The sequence below is a fragment of the Macaca mulatta genome, chromosome 3, assembly GCF_049350105.2.
Source record: "Macaca mulatta isolate MMU2019108-1 chromosome 3, T2T-MMU8v2.0, whole genome shotgun sequence".
Classification (NCBI taxonomy): domain Eukaryota; kingdom Metazoa; phylum Chordata; class Mammalia; order Primates; family Cercopithecidae; genus Macaca; species Macaca mulatta.
Window position 1 is genome coordinate 47849481 of NC_133408.1, and position 13089 is coordinate 47862569.

Below are 13089 nucleotides of genomic sequence, written 5' to 3' on the forward strand. Positions count from 1 at the left end.
TGGCCTCCCCTGGGTCACAACCCCTCGGAAACCTGAGGAATCCATGGCCCCTGGGGCTGTGTCTCAGCGCCCATTGTGGGATCGGCATGGGTGTAGCAGTGACCCTCCCTCCCCTCACCTCCCTCCAGACCCCTCCGCCCACTCCCCACCCCACGGAGGCCAAACTCTTTTTTTTCTTAAAACATTTTTACTTCTTTCAACCCAGAAACATCACCATTTACGAAGACAAGAGGGAAAGAGGAGGGGGCGATGTGGCATGGGGTTAAGGGACTTCCAGCTGAGCTTGGGAGCAGGTGCGTGGGGAGGAGCGCCGTCAGGGACACTTTCGCTCCACGCACTGCTTCCCGCCCTCCTCATATTCCTGCTTGGAGATCCACATCTGCTGGAAAGTGCCCTGGGTGGAGGGGGCAATATCAGGGTCAGGGTGGCCTTGGAGGGAGGTGTGGACCGGCAGGTGCAGCCCCTGGGAACCCTCCAACAGGCCCCGACCACCCCTTGGGTTCACATCCCTCTGAAACCTCTCCCCACCTCATCCTCCCCTCCTCTGTCTGTCCCCTTTCATATTCAGAGGGAGAGTATCCTCTTCATATCATTAAATCAATAATTCATTCATTCAGCAAGTATTTATTGAACAGCAGTCTCTGCCCTGAGCTAGGCTCTGCTCCTGAGCTGGGGGGATGGCACGCACAGCCCCGGGCAAGCCAGCCTGCACCCAGCACTCAACACCCCCTACACACACACAGTCCTTCCCCACCAGGTGTCCTCTCCTCACTCCATCAGGGCTTCGGAACACCACTAGTCTCCCTCTTTCCCAAGGAAGATATTCCCTCCACCTCACCATTCCAACACTGTGGCACCCCATCTGAAGCCTTCAGCGTCACAACTTACCCCATGAGGGTTCCTGCAATGAGCATCTCAGAGTGTCCCTTCTCTCTCTATTTTTTAATTTTAATTTTAATTTTTTAATTTTTAATTTTTTTTTTTTGAGATGGAGTCTTGCTCCGTTGCCCAGGCTGGAGTGCAGTGGTATGATCTCGGCTCACTGCAGCCTCTGCCTCCCAAGTTCCAGCGATTCTCCTGCCTCAGGCTCCTGGGTAGCTGGGATTACAGGCACCTGCCACCACACCCGGCTAATTTTTGTAGTTTTAGTAGAGACAGGGTCTCACCATGTTGGCCAGGCTGGTCTCAAACTCCTGACCTTAGATGATCTGCCCGCCTTGACCTCCTAAAGTGCTGGGATTATAGGCATAACCCACCATGCCCAGCCTAATTTTTATTTTTTGTAGAGATGGGGTCTCACTGTGTTGCCCAGGCTGGTCTCAAACTCCTGGGCTCAAGTAATCATTCCACCTCAGCCTCCCATAATGTTGGGATTACAGATGTGAGCTACTATGCCTGGGGTTCTTTGATCTTTCTCACCCTACACACATGTGCTATCCAAGGCAGTGGCCACTAGCCTCCTGTGGCTCACCAGCCCTGGTCCAAATTGAGACATGCTCCAAGTGGAAAATACACACCCAATTTTTTTCTTTTCTTTTTTTTTTTTTTAGACAGGATCTCGCTCTGTTACCCAGGTTGGAGTGTAGTGGCACAGCTCACTGCAGCCTCAACCTTCCAGGTTCAAGTGATCCTCCAACCTTGGCCTCCCAAGTAGGTGGGACTACAGGTATGTGCCACATTGCCAGCTGCTTTTTAAATTTTTTGTAGAGATGAGGTCTCACTTTATTGACCAGGCTGGTCTAGAAATTTTGGGCTCAAGTGATCCTCCCGCCTTGGCCTCTCAAAGTGCTGGGATTGCAGGCATGAGCCACTCCACTTGGCCAGGATATATTATTAATACTTAATTTTGGGCCAGGCACGGTGGCTCACACCTGTAATCCCAGCACTTCGGGAGGCCAAGATGGGCAGATCACTTGAGGTCAGGAGTTTGAGACAAGCTTGGCCAACATGGTGAAACCCCGTCTCTACTAATAATCCAAAAATCAGCCAGGCATGGTGGTGCACGCGTGTAATCCCAGCTACTTGGGAGGCTGAGGCAGAAGAATCGCTTGAACCCAGGAGGCAGAAGTTGCAGTGAGCCAAGATTGCTCCACTGCACTCCAGCCTGGGCGACAGAGTGAGACTCTGTCTCAAAAAAAAAAGGAAAAAAACAGAAGAACTGTGTGGCTGACATGCTCCAGCCCTAAGCTAATTTCAGACTGCCAGCCTCTGTCTTTCTGACCCTAGTTTCTGTCTCCCTAGGGGACTTCCTTTCTCGTGGATGTCCTCCTTGTCTGTCATGGCCTCACTGTCCCCTCTGTGTGACTGATATGCTCCAGATGCGGGTTGCAACTCCAGCTCCCTGCTCAGTACCTTCCTTCCACCCCAGCAGCAGGTCCAGACTGAACTTACCACCTCCTGCTCCAGAACCAATCTGCCTGCCTCCTTTGCTAGTCGCCCCTTGCTGTCTACCCCATCCCCACTGCTACCCATGCTATGACTCCAGGACAATTGAAACAGCCTCCTTGCAAGGTCCTGTTGACCCCAGCTCACACCTCAACCCCAAAGACTCATGCCTGGCAGTCTTTCCAATCATGCCTGCATTGCCACATCACTCCCTGCCCCAAACCATCAGGGTCTCCCCTCTGCTGACTGAACACAGTGGGTGTCTCACCAAAATCTCATCCTGACCAATCTCTCCAACTACCTGTCCCTCTACTCCTTTTTTTTTTTTTTTTTTTTTTTGAGAGAGAGTCTCACTGTGTCACCCAGGCTGGAGTGCAGTGGCACGATTTCAGCTTACTGCAATCTCCATCTCCTGGGTTCAAGAGATTCTCCTGCCTCAGCCTCCTGAATAGCTGGGATTACAGGCATACACCACCACGCCTGGCTATTTTTTGTATTTTTAGTAAAGACAAGGTTTCATCGTATTGGCCAGGCTGGTCTCGAACTCCTGACCTCAAGTGATTCGCCCGCCTCGGCCTCCCAAAGTGCAGGGTTTACAGGCATGAGCCACCGTGCGCGGCCTCTTCTCCCCAATTTGTAAAAGTAGAGATGGGTCTTGCTATGTTCCCCTGCTGGGTCTTGAACTCCTAGCCTCAAGCCATCCTCCCACTTCAGCCTCCCAAAGTGCTGGGATGACAGGTGCGGGTCACTGTACTGGGCCCCTGCCCCCAATTTGTGTCCTGTTCACCTTTCTGGGAACATTCATTGACCGACATTTCTCAAAAATAAATGTTCGTTGAATGAATGAATGAATGAATGAATGAAGAGGCAGGCAAAGTGGCGGGCGCTGTCTGGGTCTCCCCTGTCCCCCACAGTCAGTGCTAGGCCAGGTCCCCTTCCTCTCACCAGTGAGGCCAGGATGGAACCCCCAATCCAGGGGCTGAACTTGCGCTCCATGGTGCTGTTGCTGGCAATGAGTTTCAGTCGCATGCTCTGGGGGTAAAAAGGGGCTGGGGGAAGCAGACACCTAGGTTCTGGGAAGGGACAGGGCTTGGGGGGCAGGGGGAAGACTTGGGAAGCCTCAGGGGCAGGGGTTCTGCTCTGGTGGACAGAACAGAAGGAAGGACATGGGAAGAATGGGGGACTCAGTCCTGGACAGCTGAGCCAGGATGGGCTTCTGGGGCACTGGGTCAGGGGTGGGCTCCTACCGGTGGGGTCTTCTGGGAAAGCTCTCGATTGAGCCTGTCAGTGAAGCCCTGCAGCAGTGTGTTCCCGCCGGTGACAATGACACTCCCATACAGGCCCTGAGAGCAGGAAGAAGGAGTGAGCCACGGGGGACAGCCCCCCAACCCTGCCTTCCCACTTCCCCTGGGCCCCTTTGCCCAGCCTCAGCTCCGGCCTGGCCTCACCGGGCGAATGTCAATGTCACACATGCCGATGCTGGTGGTCACCACGTGGCCCACACCCAACATGGTATTCCCCGACAGGCCCTGCAGAGAGAGGTGACTGGGGCTGTGGGCCCTCTCCCCCTTCCCCCAGTCCCTGCAATCCTTCCCAGCCTCCCCCACGCCCCAGGATCCAAGGACTGCAGCCAGCACCCACCCCAGTCCTTGCCACACAGCCAAACCTTGACGTTCGAGGGATCAAAGAGGCCCTCGGGGATGCGGAGTCGCTCGGCGCCATAGTCTGTGTTGTAGCCATTGGGCATCTCGTAGTGCACTGTGGGCATTTGTGCAGCCACCCTGCCCAGAAGGGAGCAGGACTCTGCCTGGGGTGCTCAAGAGGGATCAGTGGGTGGACAGCACCAGAGTCCCCCAGCCCACCCCAGGAGTCCCAGTTCTGCCCTTTCTCCCACCCCCCAGCCCTGAGCCACACTCACTGTTCATCGTAGGGGGAGTCTGAGACCTGCAGCACGGAGGCCTGGAAGTCCTGGATCACCTCCTGAAATCCCAGTGAGGGTGATGAGGGCCTGGGTTCCTCCTGAGCAACACCCCCCGCCCAGCTCCCCCTCCCTGCTCCACCTCCCATGCAAGGCCCCTGCCTCGCCCCCATTCACGGCAGGGGAGGGGGCTTCAGGGGACCCTCTCCAGAGGCTCACATTACACATGTAGTTATGCCAGGACTTGGAGACCTGGGGGAGCTTCTCCTTCTTCTTCCAGTTTGGGGGGGCGCCCTCCCGGACAGGCTCCTGTGGGGACAAAGCGTAGGAACACCCTTTCTTAGCCCACCCTGACCCCTACCCCACCTTCCTGGCACTGTTCCCAGCTCTGCAGCTAACTGGCACTGGAGGCTCTGCTGTGCTGCCTGCAAGAGGGTTTCTCACCCTTTCCTGATGGACAGGAGAGAGAATGGGGCATGCCTCTCTCTCCGTGTGTGCCCTTCATGCAGTGGATACAGCTGACCTGGAGAACACCAGGAATACAGCAGTGACAGAATCTCCAGAGAATGGCCTCCTAGGGGGCCGCGATCCACGTGAGGGCACAGGACGGAGCTAAGCACACAGTGTCACTTCATACAGCACCCTGGCTACTGCCTATTACCGTTCCACTTTACAGAAGAGGAAACTGAGGCCCAGGGAGCTTTGATATCATGCTATTGGTCACACAGCTCTTTTTTTTTTTTTTTTCAGAGTCTCACTCTGTCGCCCAGGCTGGAGTACAGTGGCGCGATCTCGGCTCACTGCAACCTCTGCTTCCAGGGTTCAGGTGATTCTTCAGTCTCAGCCTCCTGAGTAGCTGGGACTACAGGCATGTGCCACCATACTTGGCTAGTTTTTGTAGTTTTAGTAGAGATGTGGTTTCACCATGTTGCCCAGGCTGGTCTCGAAGTGAGTTCAAAGTGATCTGCCTGCCTCGGCCTCCCGAAGTGCTGGGATTACAGGCATGAGCCACCATGCCCGGCCGGTCCCACAGCTCTTGCACGGCAGAGGCAGAACTTGAACCTGGGTTTATATTGAACCCTAGAACCCACCACACTGGCCCTCACACATCCTGCTGTCTGCTAGCTGATTCCATGACCTCAGCGTATCCCTCAGCCTGTCTGGATTTCAGATGCCTCACTTATATAAGGAGAAACTGGAGCCAGGACCCACTGGGGAGCCTGCTGCTCTCTGCTCTGATATCTCGTGTGTCAGCGGGTTGACGGCCATGGGGCGAGTGGCCAGGACTCTAGTGGCAGCTCTGTGTCCCCAGAGGCCCCACCTTGGCTGCGATCATGTAAGGTGGGATGATGTCAATGGCCATCTCCTGGAACAGCTCCCGGCACTGCATGGAGATGAAGTCCCCTGCCAGAGGGGACTTGACGATACCTGGAAGGAAGGCAGTGTCAGGATCTCGTCCTCCTGGTGCGCCCCTGCCCCTTGCCGAAGCCCCACCTTGCTGCAGGACGTAGCCGTCATGTACTGGAATGGCCGTGGTGTGGGTGGCCCCACTGTCCAGCACAAGGCCCGTGGACCGCCCGTTTGCAAAGCTGGCATCGGATGGGTAAGTCAAAGAGACAGCAGTGGCAAATGAGGGGCCTGGGCCCAGATCTGGTCTGGTCACTCTCTGCTCTGCCAGGGTCCAGCTCATCCCCAGTGTGCAAATCTCTCCTCCTGGTGATGACTCATCTCCTGGAGAAAGGCTCTGAGACCCCAGTTACTTCTTTTTTTTTGTTTGTTTTGTTTTTGTTTTTTTTTGAGACGGAGTCTCGCTCTGTCGCCCAGGCTGGAGTGCAGTGGCCGGATCTCAGCTCACTGCAAGCTCCGCCTCCTGGGTTCACGCCATTCTCCTGCCTCAGCCTCCCGAGTAGCTGGGACTACAGGCGCCCGCCACCTCGCCCGGCTAGTTTTTTGTATTTTTTTTAGTAGAGACGGGGTTTCACCGTGTTAGCCAGGATGGTCTCAATCTCCTGACCTCGTGATCCGCCCGTCTCGGCCTCCCAAAGTGCTGGGATTACAGGCTTGAGCCACCGCGCCCGGCCCCCAGTTACTTCTTTACTTATTGTTTGTTTGTTTGTTTGTTTGTTTGTTTATTTATTTATTTATTTATTTATTTATTTATTGAGACTGAGTCTTGCTCTGTCACCCAGGCTGGAGTGCAATCGCTCACTGCAACCTCTGCCTCTGGGTTCAAGAGATTCTCCTGCCTCAGCCTCCCAAATAGCTGGGACTACAGGTGCCCACCACTATGCCTGGCTAATTTTTGCATTTTTAGTAGACACAGGGTTTTGCCATGTTGGCTGGACTGGTCTTGAACTCCTGACCTCAAGTGATCTGCCTGCCTCGGCCTCCCAAAGTGCTGGGATTATAGGTGTGAGCCACTGTGCCTGGCCAGCCACAGCGCCCAGCCCCTTTATTTTTGGTTGTGTCCTATAGATTCCCTAAAATTAGGGTCACTATCACCCCAGTGCATAGCACAGGGTTCAATGTAAGGCAGATCCTAAAAAAAGTCAGTGTTGAAGGAGTTCTTGGGAAGGGACTGCCGCAGTGTTCTACATATCTCCCTCCTCTGTCCAGTTCCAGTGCCTGCTCTCTCCAGGGCCCAGCTCGCTGTCTGCTCAGCCTGATCCAGGGAACAGAAAGGGGCCGCTGATCTGGCCACCCCAGGCTCAGATGTGCTCAGTCCACTGGGCCTTCTGCACTAGTGGGGCGGAGGGAGGTGTCTGCCCATTGGGACACTGATCTTCAGAGAACCAGGCCTGATCCCCCAGCTCATCTCAGCTGAGCTCAGCACAGGCCCCACCCCTGCCCTCCACTCAGTCAGAGCAGCTCAGTCCAGAGGATACGCGGTGAGCACGGCCGTCTTGCATAAGAAGAAGGCAGGAATGTTGTACTGCTCGAACATCAGCTCTGTCAGCTTCTCCCGCTTGGCCCGTGTGTTCCACTGTGGAGAAAGTGCAGGAGGGGAGGATTCAAGAAGGGAAAGGCACAGACCCACATCCACGCACATGCAACCCAAACACACATACACTCACGATCACACACACACATGCATTCAAACACTTGCACACACACACGACCTAAACACTCACACATACACTCACGGTCATACACACATGCATTCATTTGCGCACACACACTCAAACACACATACACTCACACTCACAGATACACACACACAAATACACACACATGCATTCACACTATACATACTCTCACAGTTACACATGCATTCAAACACACTCGCAAACACACAGTCAAACACACGTATACACTTGCATTCACACACACAAACTCACACGCACTCGCACATACACATATATTCACACACACACGCATTCAAAACATTTGCACAGGCCAGACACGGTGGCTTACACCTGTAATCCCAGCACTTTGAGAGGCCAAGGCAGGAGGATTGCTTGAACCCAGCAGTTCGAAACTAGCCTGGACAACATAGTGAGATGCTGTCTCATTTAAAAAAATTTTTTTAAAGTAAAGAGCTTGTGGGAATTAAAACTACATGAACAGAAATGAAAAACTCAATAGAAGGATTGGAACATAAAGTGGAGGGAATATCTTGGAAACCAAAGGAAAAAGGTAAACAGATGGAAAATATAAGAGAAAAGGGAATTAAATTAGAGGACCAATTCAGGGGGCAACAAAATCCAAATAACAGAAAATCCCAAGAGAGAAAATGGAGAGAAATAAATAACTAAATAAATATTTTTTTCACTGAATTGAAAGACATAGGTTTTCAGAGTGAAGAGACGTACTAAGTGCCTAGAGCCACGAATGAAAATATGCCACATTGAGGATAAAGTAAAAATTCTATAAACTTTCAGAAACAAAAACATTACATCAGAGGATCAGAAATCAGATGGTTTCATCCTTCTTAATGGCAACAATATATGCTGGAAGAAGGACAATGGAAAAGTGCCTTCAAGATTCTGAAGAATAATGATTTCCAACCTGGCATGTGATACCTAGCTGAGCTATCAACTCAAGGTGAGACATACAAAGTCTCAAAAAATATACTTCCCATGACCTTTCTTTAAATTTTTTTTTTTAGATGCCAGGCACGGTGGCTCACGCCTGTAATCCCAGCACTTTGGGAGGCTGGAGCAGGCAGATCACTTGAGGTCAGGAGTTTGAGACCAGCCTGGCCAACATGGTGAAACCCCGTCTCTACTAAAAATACAAAAATTAGCCAGGCGTGGTGGGAGGTGCCTGTAATCCCAGCTACTCGGGATGCTGAGGCAGGAGAATTGCTTGAACCCAGGAAGTGGAGGTTACAGTGAGCCGAGATCACGCCATTGCACTCCAGCCTGGGGAACAAGAGCGAGACTTCATCTCAAAAAAAATTTTTTTTTTAGATTATTAATTTTTTTTTCCTTTTAGACAGAGTCTCACCCTGTCGCCCAGGCTGGAGTGCAGTGGCATGATCTAGGCTGACTGCAACCTCTGCCTCCTAGATACAAGCGATTCTCTTACCTCAGCCTTCCGAGTAGCTGGGACTACAGGCATGCACCACCATGGCCAGCTAATTTTTATATTTTTGGTAGAAATAAGATCTCAGTATATTGCACAGGCTGGTCTCAAACTCCTGGGCTCAAGTGATCCTCCCACCTTGGCCTCCCAAAGTGCTGGGATTACAGGAGTGAGCCACTGTGTCTGGCCTCTCATGACTTTTCTAAGGCAGTTACTGAAGGACCTGCTCCATGAAAACAAAAGAGTGAGTCAAGAAAAGGAGTCAAGTACAGGAAACAGAACTTCTGACCAGAACAGAGGCAAAAGGATTCTATGAGATGATGGTGAAGGGAAATACCAGCACAACAGGTCTGTCCCCGGGCAGAGGGCTACTAGTGCAAACTGGACCAGGTCAGTGGGCTCCTGAAGAAATTTCTTCAAGAAGATGAAATTGATAAAATGTCTAATGAAACTGATGTCTTGACAAAAGATATAATTGATGAATAATTTAGGGTTCACACTGTTAAGTAGATAGAAAACCAGACCAAATATAATCAAACACAGGGATGGGGGTGGTGGCCTGTCTGTAATCCCAGCACTGTGGGAGGCCAAGGTTGGTGAATCACGAGGCCAAGAGATCGAGACCATCCTGGCCAACATGGTGAAACCCTGTCTCTACTAAAAATACAAAAATTATCTGGGTGTGCTGGCGCACACCTGTAGTCCCAGCTACTTGGGAGGCTGAGGCAGGAGAATCGCTTGAACCTGAGGTGGAGCTTGCAGTAAGCCGAGATTGCACCACTGCACTCCAGCCTGGTGACAGAGCAAGACTCCCTCTCAAAAAAAAGAAAAAAAATTGAACACATTTTTTTTTTCCAGTTCTAGGAAAACAAAAAGTTGCACAAGAAAGGAAAAGTGATCATAGTGTATATTGCCTGTCTCAGACCTGATTAACATACATAGTAATAAAAATGTAAATCTTGGGCTGGGCACAGTGACTCATGCCTGTAATCCCAGCACTTTGTAAGCTGAGGTAGAAGGATCGCTTAAGCACAGGAGTTTGAAGCCAGCCTGGGCAATATAATGAGACCCCATCTCTACAAAAGATTCTCTTAAAATTATTTCTAACTTAAAAAGAGTGTAAATACTGAATATTGATTTCTTTCAAAGTCTAAAATACAACTGGGCTGGGTGCAGTGGATCCCACCTGTAATCCCAGCATTTTGGGTGGACGACCCGGGCGGATCGCTTGAGCCCAGGAATTCAAGACCAGCCTGGAAAACATGGTGAAACCCTGTCTCTACAAAAAATTTAAAAATCAGCTGGGCGTGGTGGCTCATGCCTGTAGTTCCAGCTACTCCGGAGGCTGAAATGAGAGGATCACTTGAGCCCAGGAGACCAAGGCTGCAGAACTGTGCCACTGCAATCCAACTTGGGTGATAAACTGAGCGGAGCCCCTGTTTTTGAGACAAAATCTCAAAAACAAATAACAAACAACAACAACAACAAAAACAACAACAACAAAACCCACTGTACTTAAAGGAGGGTAATAGAAATATGTTGTGGCATAGGCTGGGGAGGAAAAAAGAGCTAAGTGATCATTTTCTAGAGTGGAAAATTCATTGATAATATCTAAAACTAAAAACTCCACAGGCAGCAATTTAAGTGTAATATTAGAGATATGGAAGAAAATACCCCCAAAATTAGCTAAAAAGGAGAAAAACAGTTGCTTCTATAAAGAGGAATCTATAAGGATATGGGTAAGAACATTTTTTAAAATGCAGTTAAAAAATTTTTTTAATTGTTATTGTTTTGATAAAAGAGATGGGTCTTGCCATATTGCCCAGGGTGGTCTCGAACTCCTGGGCTCAAGTGATCCTCTCGCCTTGGCTTCCCAAAGTGCTGGGATTACAGGTGTGAGCCCACATCCCCAGCTCACCAATGTTGACCAAAATAATAATAAGTTAAAAGGTCTAAAAAGTACTTGGAGGCTGGGCATGGTGGCTCATGCCTGTAATCCCAACACTTTGGGAGACCAAGGCGGGTGGATCACCTGAGGTCAGGAGTTCGAGACCAGCCTGGCCAACATGGCAAAACCCCATTTCTACTAAAAATACAAAAAGTTAGCCAGGCATGATGGCAGGTGCCTGTAATCCTAGCTACTCGGGAGGCTGAGGCAGGAGAATCCCTTGAACTCGGGAGGCAGAGGCTGAGATCTCACCATTGCACTCCAGCCTGGGTGACAGAGTGAGACTCTGTGTAAAAAAAAAAAAAAATTAAAAAAGGACTTGGAGATGGAGAAGGGCAGCAGAGTAGATAGAACAAGAAGAGAGCAGGAGGGATGGAGACTTAGGAAGGAAGGAAAGTGGTTGGGATGGGTGAGGGGAGTCTGAAAAGGGAAGGGAAGTGGCTGACATCGGTGGCTTGAGGGGAGAGGAGGAGAGGTGGATGGTGGGAAGCAGGTGCAGTGGAGATCGGGGTTGGACATGGGAAGGCAGGAGGCACTCACCGGGGCCTCGGACATGAGCACGGGGTGCAAGTTTGGCTCAGACTTGACGTGTTTGCTGTAGGTATGATCCAGGATGGCTCGGAAGCACTCCCAGTCCTCGACTGGGGCCAGAAGAGCAGAGTGGAGAAAGGCAAGAGGGCAGGCAGGGGTCAGGGACAGGAAGAAAAGGAGGGAGAAAGGCCAAGCCCAAAGGAGGGTCAGTGAGTCCAGGCCCAGGGGAACGTCCCCTCTTCCCAGAAACCTGCTGGGCCCCTGGGAAGGGAACCCAGCGAGAAGAACCCTGGCAGCGAGAAGAACCCTGGGGCTGCAAGGAAGACTCCTTGGGGAGTGGGGGCTGCTATGTCCCAGATCGTGGGGAGTGGGCTCCCTATCTGTCAGGAGGTGATGGGTGGGGGCCCCTTACTCATGCCATTCTTGAGGGGCGACATGACCTCCGCTCCATCCCGAGGCACGTGCAGGGCATTGGTGTCGATGTGGAAGATCTTCCCTTTCTTCTCTTTGTCCCCCTCCAGCTCCAGCCCGCCCCCCTCCTCCGCGGCCAGCAGCCCCACCGTGGTGGGGAAGTCAGCCTGGTGGGGAAGGGTTGGGGGAGGATCGGCAGGAGAGGGGTCACCCTCTTGCCCCTGTCCAGCCCCACGGCAGGGTCCTCAGCCCGCCCCTGGGTTTATTCCCACATTCCCGCTCAGCAGAGCTTCTGGGCGATCTGGGAGAGCCCTGGGTCACTGGAAAGCCTGAAGAAGGGTCCGGAGCCCCTAGGATTTAGAGAGGAGACTGGAAGGCTCACCTTGGGACAGTCCTCCCCAGCGTACCCAGCGCGGACTGAGAAGGAGCCAATGTCAAAGACCAGCGCCCCCACCTCATCTGTGAGGGGAGACAGGCCTGTAAGGGGACCTCCCCCGAAGTTTTTCCCGCTAGGTAGTTCCGAGAGAAAGTCAGGGCAGAGCCACAGACTCGCCACCTTCAACACCAGTCTGGAGCCGGTGGGAACTGGGCCTGGAGTCTGAGGTCCTGGGACTGGGGGTGGGGGCATCATACCGCCAGGGTCCCTTCTTGCCCACTGGCCTTGCTCAGGCCACCCTCCTGACGGGAAAGGAAGGGGCCGGGGCCAGGTGGAGGTGGGTTGTAAGGTAGAGAGGTTCGGCCCGGTGCGCACGAGAACGGAGCGCAGGGGAGGCGGGAACCCGAGCCTGAGACTGGACCCGTTCATGCGCGGAGGTGACAGGCCCCGGGGTGCCCAGAGCTCGGATGGATGGCGCGGGTTCGGAACGCAGGGGGCCGGAGGCTCGCTCACCTCCGCCGTAGACGCCCCCGCTCATAGTGCCCTCTGCGCTGCTAGCGGCCCGTGGGCGGTGGCGGGATCAGCACCGAGGCGGCCGGACAGCTCCCGGGATCCCTGGCGGGGCGGGGCGCACGGCGACCAATTGGGAGGCCGGATCCCCCGCCCCCAACGGCGCCGCCGATTGGCTGCCAGGCGAGACAATGACCGGACCGGGGGCCGCGGATTTAAAGGGGAAGATACCCTCCGTTAGGCGACCAGGAGGAGATGGGGCAGGGGGCGCCTAGCAGGGACTTAGAGACCGTCGCTAAGGAACGGGCGGCAGAGAGGAGAGCAGGGCAGAGGTGGAGACCAAGACTCTGCAGGACGACTGATGAGGTCCCTACCCCCTTGCTTTTTGTTTTTATTAAATTTTTTGGTGGAAACGGAGGTCTTGTTACGTTGCCCAGGCTGGTCTCGAACTCCAGAGCTCAAGCGATCCTCCTCAGCCTAATA

The 13089-nt window shown here is 52.8% G+C and overlaps 1 protein-coding gene across 3 annotated transcripts; it reads right to left on the reverse strand.

The window, feature by feature from the left end:
- Positions 1–167: 167 nt before the first annotated feature.
- On the reverse strand, positions 168–12730 carry ACTL6B (actin like 6B). Of its 3 annotated transcripts, none has more exons than XR_001443772.3 (14): positions 12610–12730; positions 12103–12179; positions 11722–11887; positions 11319–11419; positions 7189–7286; positions 5798–5892; positions 5625–5731; positions 4523–4612; positions 4304–4365; positions 4052–4166; positions 3834–3914; positions 3633–3728; positions 3331–3434; positions 168–394 (listed from the first exon to the last, which is right to left on the reverse strand). XR_001443772.3 is itself a non-coding variant. In NM_001266286.1 (14 exons), exons 1-14 carry the CDS (start codon positions 12632–12634, stop codon positions 314–316), a joined length of 1281 nt encoding a protein of 426 aa, NP_001253215.1. In that variant the 5' UTR covers positions 12635–12656; the 3' UTR covers positions 191–313. The 3 variants fall into 3 exon arrangements, 2 of the variants coding, with proteins under 2 accessions (XP_028700838.1, NP_001253215.1); NM_001266286.1 differs by having other exon boundaries at positions 191–394; positions 3331–3417; positions 12610–12656; XM_028845005.2 differs by lacking the exon at positions 12103–12179 and having other exon boundaries at positions 3331–3417.
- Positions 12731–13089: the final 359 nt, after the last annotated feature.

Bases quoted from the DNA above. Each gene is read 5' to 3' on its own strand.
- ACTL6B (NM_001266286.1), bottom strand. From the start codon at position 12,634: ATGAGCGGGGGCGTCTACGGCGGAG. The intron at 11,888-12,102 runs GTGAGCCTTCCA...CTTCCCCACCAG, and splicing joins CTGGGGAGGACTGTCCCAAG to GCTGACTTCCCCACCACGGT. The intron at 4,366-4,522 runs GTGAGCCTCTGG...CTGGGATTTCAG, and splicing joins GGCATAACTACATGTGTAAT to GAGGTGATCCAGGACTTCCA.